This window comes from Charadrius vociferus, unplaced genomic scaffold (genome assembly GCF_000708025.1).
Source record: "Charadrius vociferus isolate BGI_N301 unplaced genomic scaffold, ASM70802v2 scaffold298, whole genome shotgun sequence".
NCBI lineage: Eukaryota > Metazoa > Chordata > Aves > Charadriiformes > Charadriidae > Charadrius > Charadrius vociferus.
In genome coordinates this window covers 1,218,200-1,219,041 of record NW_009649936.1, presented here as the reverse complement: position 1 = coordinate 1,219,041, position 842 = coordinate 1,218,200, and the positions used below count along the sequence as shown (strand labels likewise).

The window sequence follows — 842 nt, the reverse complement described above, 5'->3', positions numbered from 1 at the left end:
ACTACTTTTCACACCCGGCGGCTCGCCCCTCGTTTGCCACCCGGGGCTGGGACCCCTGCAAACACCCCCACCCCCTCCCCCCCTTCCTCCCAAGACGTAGAGGCGATGCGGGCTCGTCTCGGGGTATGTGCCCCACCACCACCCCCACCTTTCGGGTCGCAGTGCCGCCCCGTCCCTCCTGTGCGGGCCGGGCGGGGGGCGGACGGTCCCTCCCGGGGAGCCCCGGGGTGGTTACCTTCGGGGAAGACGGCTCGCATTTTCAGGTAGCTGGTGGTGAGGCGGATGATGGACGCCTTGTCCAGCTGGGAGGTGATGGCCGAGGGCAGGGGCAGGAGTTTGGCCAGTTCGTAGAATTCTCCATTTTCTTTTTCCCGTCTAGTCTTTGCCGCGTTCTTGGATTTTTCCTTCATCGCGACTACTGCAAGGCGAAGATGACACTGGCATATTAGACCCGGTTCTTCCGAATTGCAGGGGGCATGGATTTCGGCTTCAGAGTTAGTATTTTCGTTTAAGGAAGGAAGGGAGGGAATTCACCCAAATCAAATAAAATAATTAAAAAATAAAAAATAAAAAGGGTCGAAAAAAAGGGGGAAAAGGGGAGGGAAAAAAAAGCCAAACCAACCAAACAAAAACAACACCACAGAAATGGTGCGAGGAGGGGGGAGGCGATCTCTGAGCCACAACCACGACAGGCAAGCCGCTCGGGAGAAGGCAGTTCTGCTCTGAGCCTGCAATATCGAGCACCTCGAAACCGAGACTGAAAGACCTACACGAAACCACGGTCCTATGCCTGCAGCTGGAAATCGGATCTTCTTCTCAACGGGGAGCAAAGCACTGGGGTT

At 56.3% G+C, this 842-nt stretch overlaps 1 protein-coding gene across 1 annotated transcript in view; it reads right to left on the bottom strand.

The window, feature by feature from the left end:
* Window positions 1–410, bottom strand: part of SIM2 (single-minded family bHLH transcription factor 2) — a 56,582-nt gene extending 56,172 nt beyond the window's left edge. Inside the window, exon 1 of the mRNA XM_009891320.1 lies at window positions 236–410. Coding sequence (XP_009889622.1) covers window positions 236–410 — 175 coding nt within the window. The remainder of the gene's footprint in view (window positions 1–235) is intronic.
* Between the last annotated feature and the right edge of the window lie 432 nt (window positions 411–842).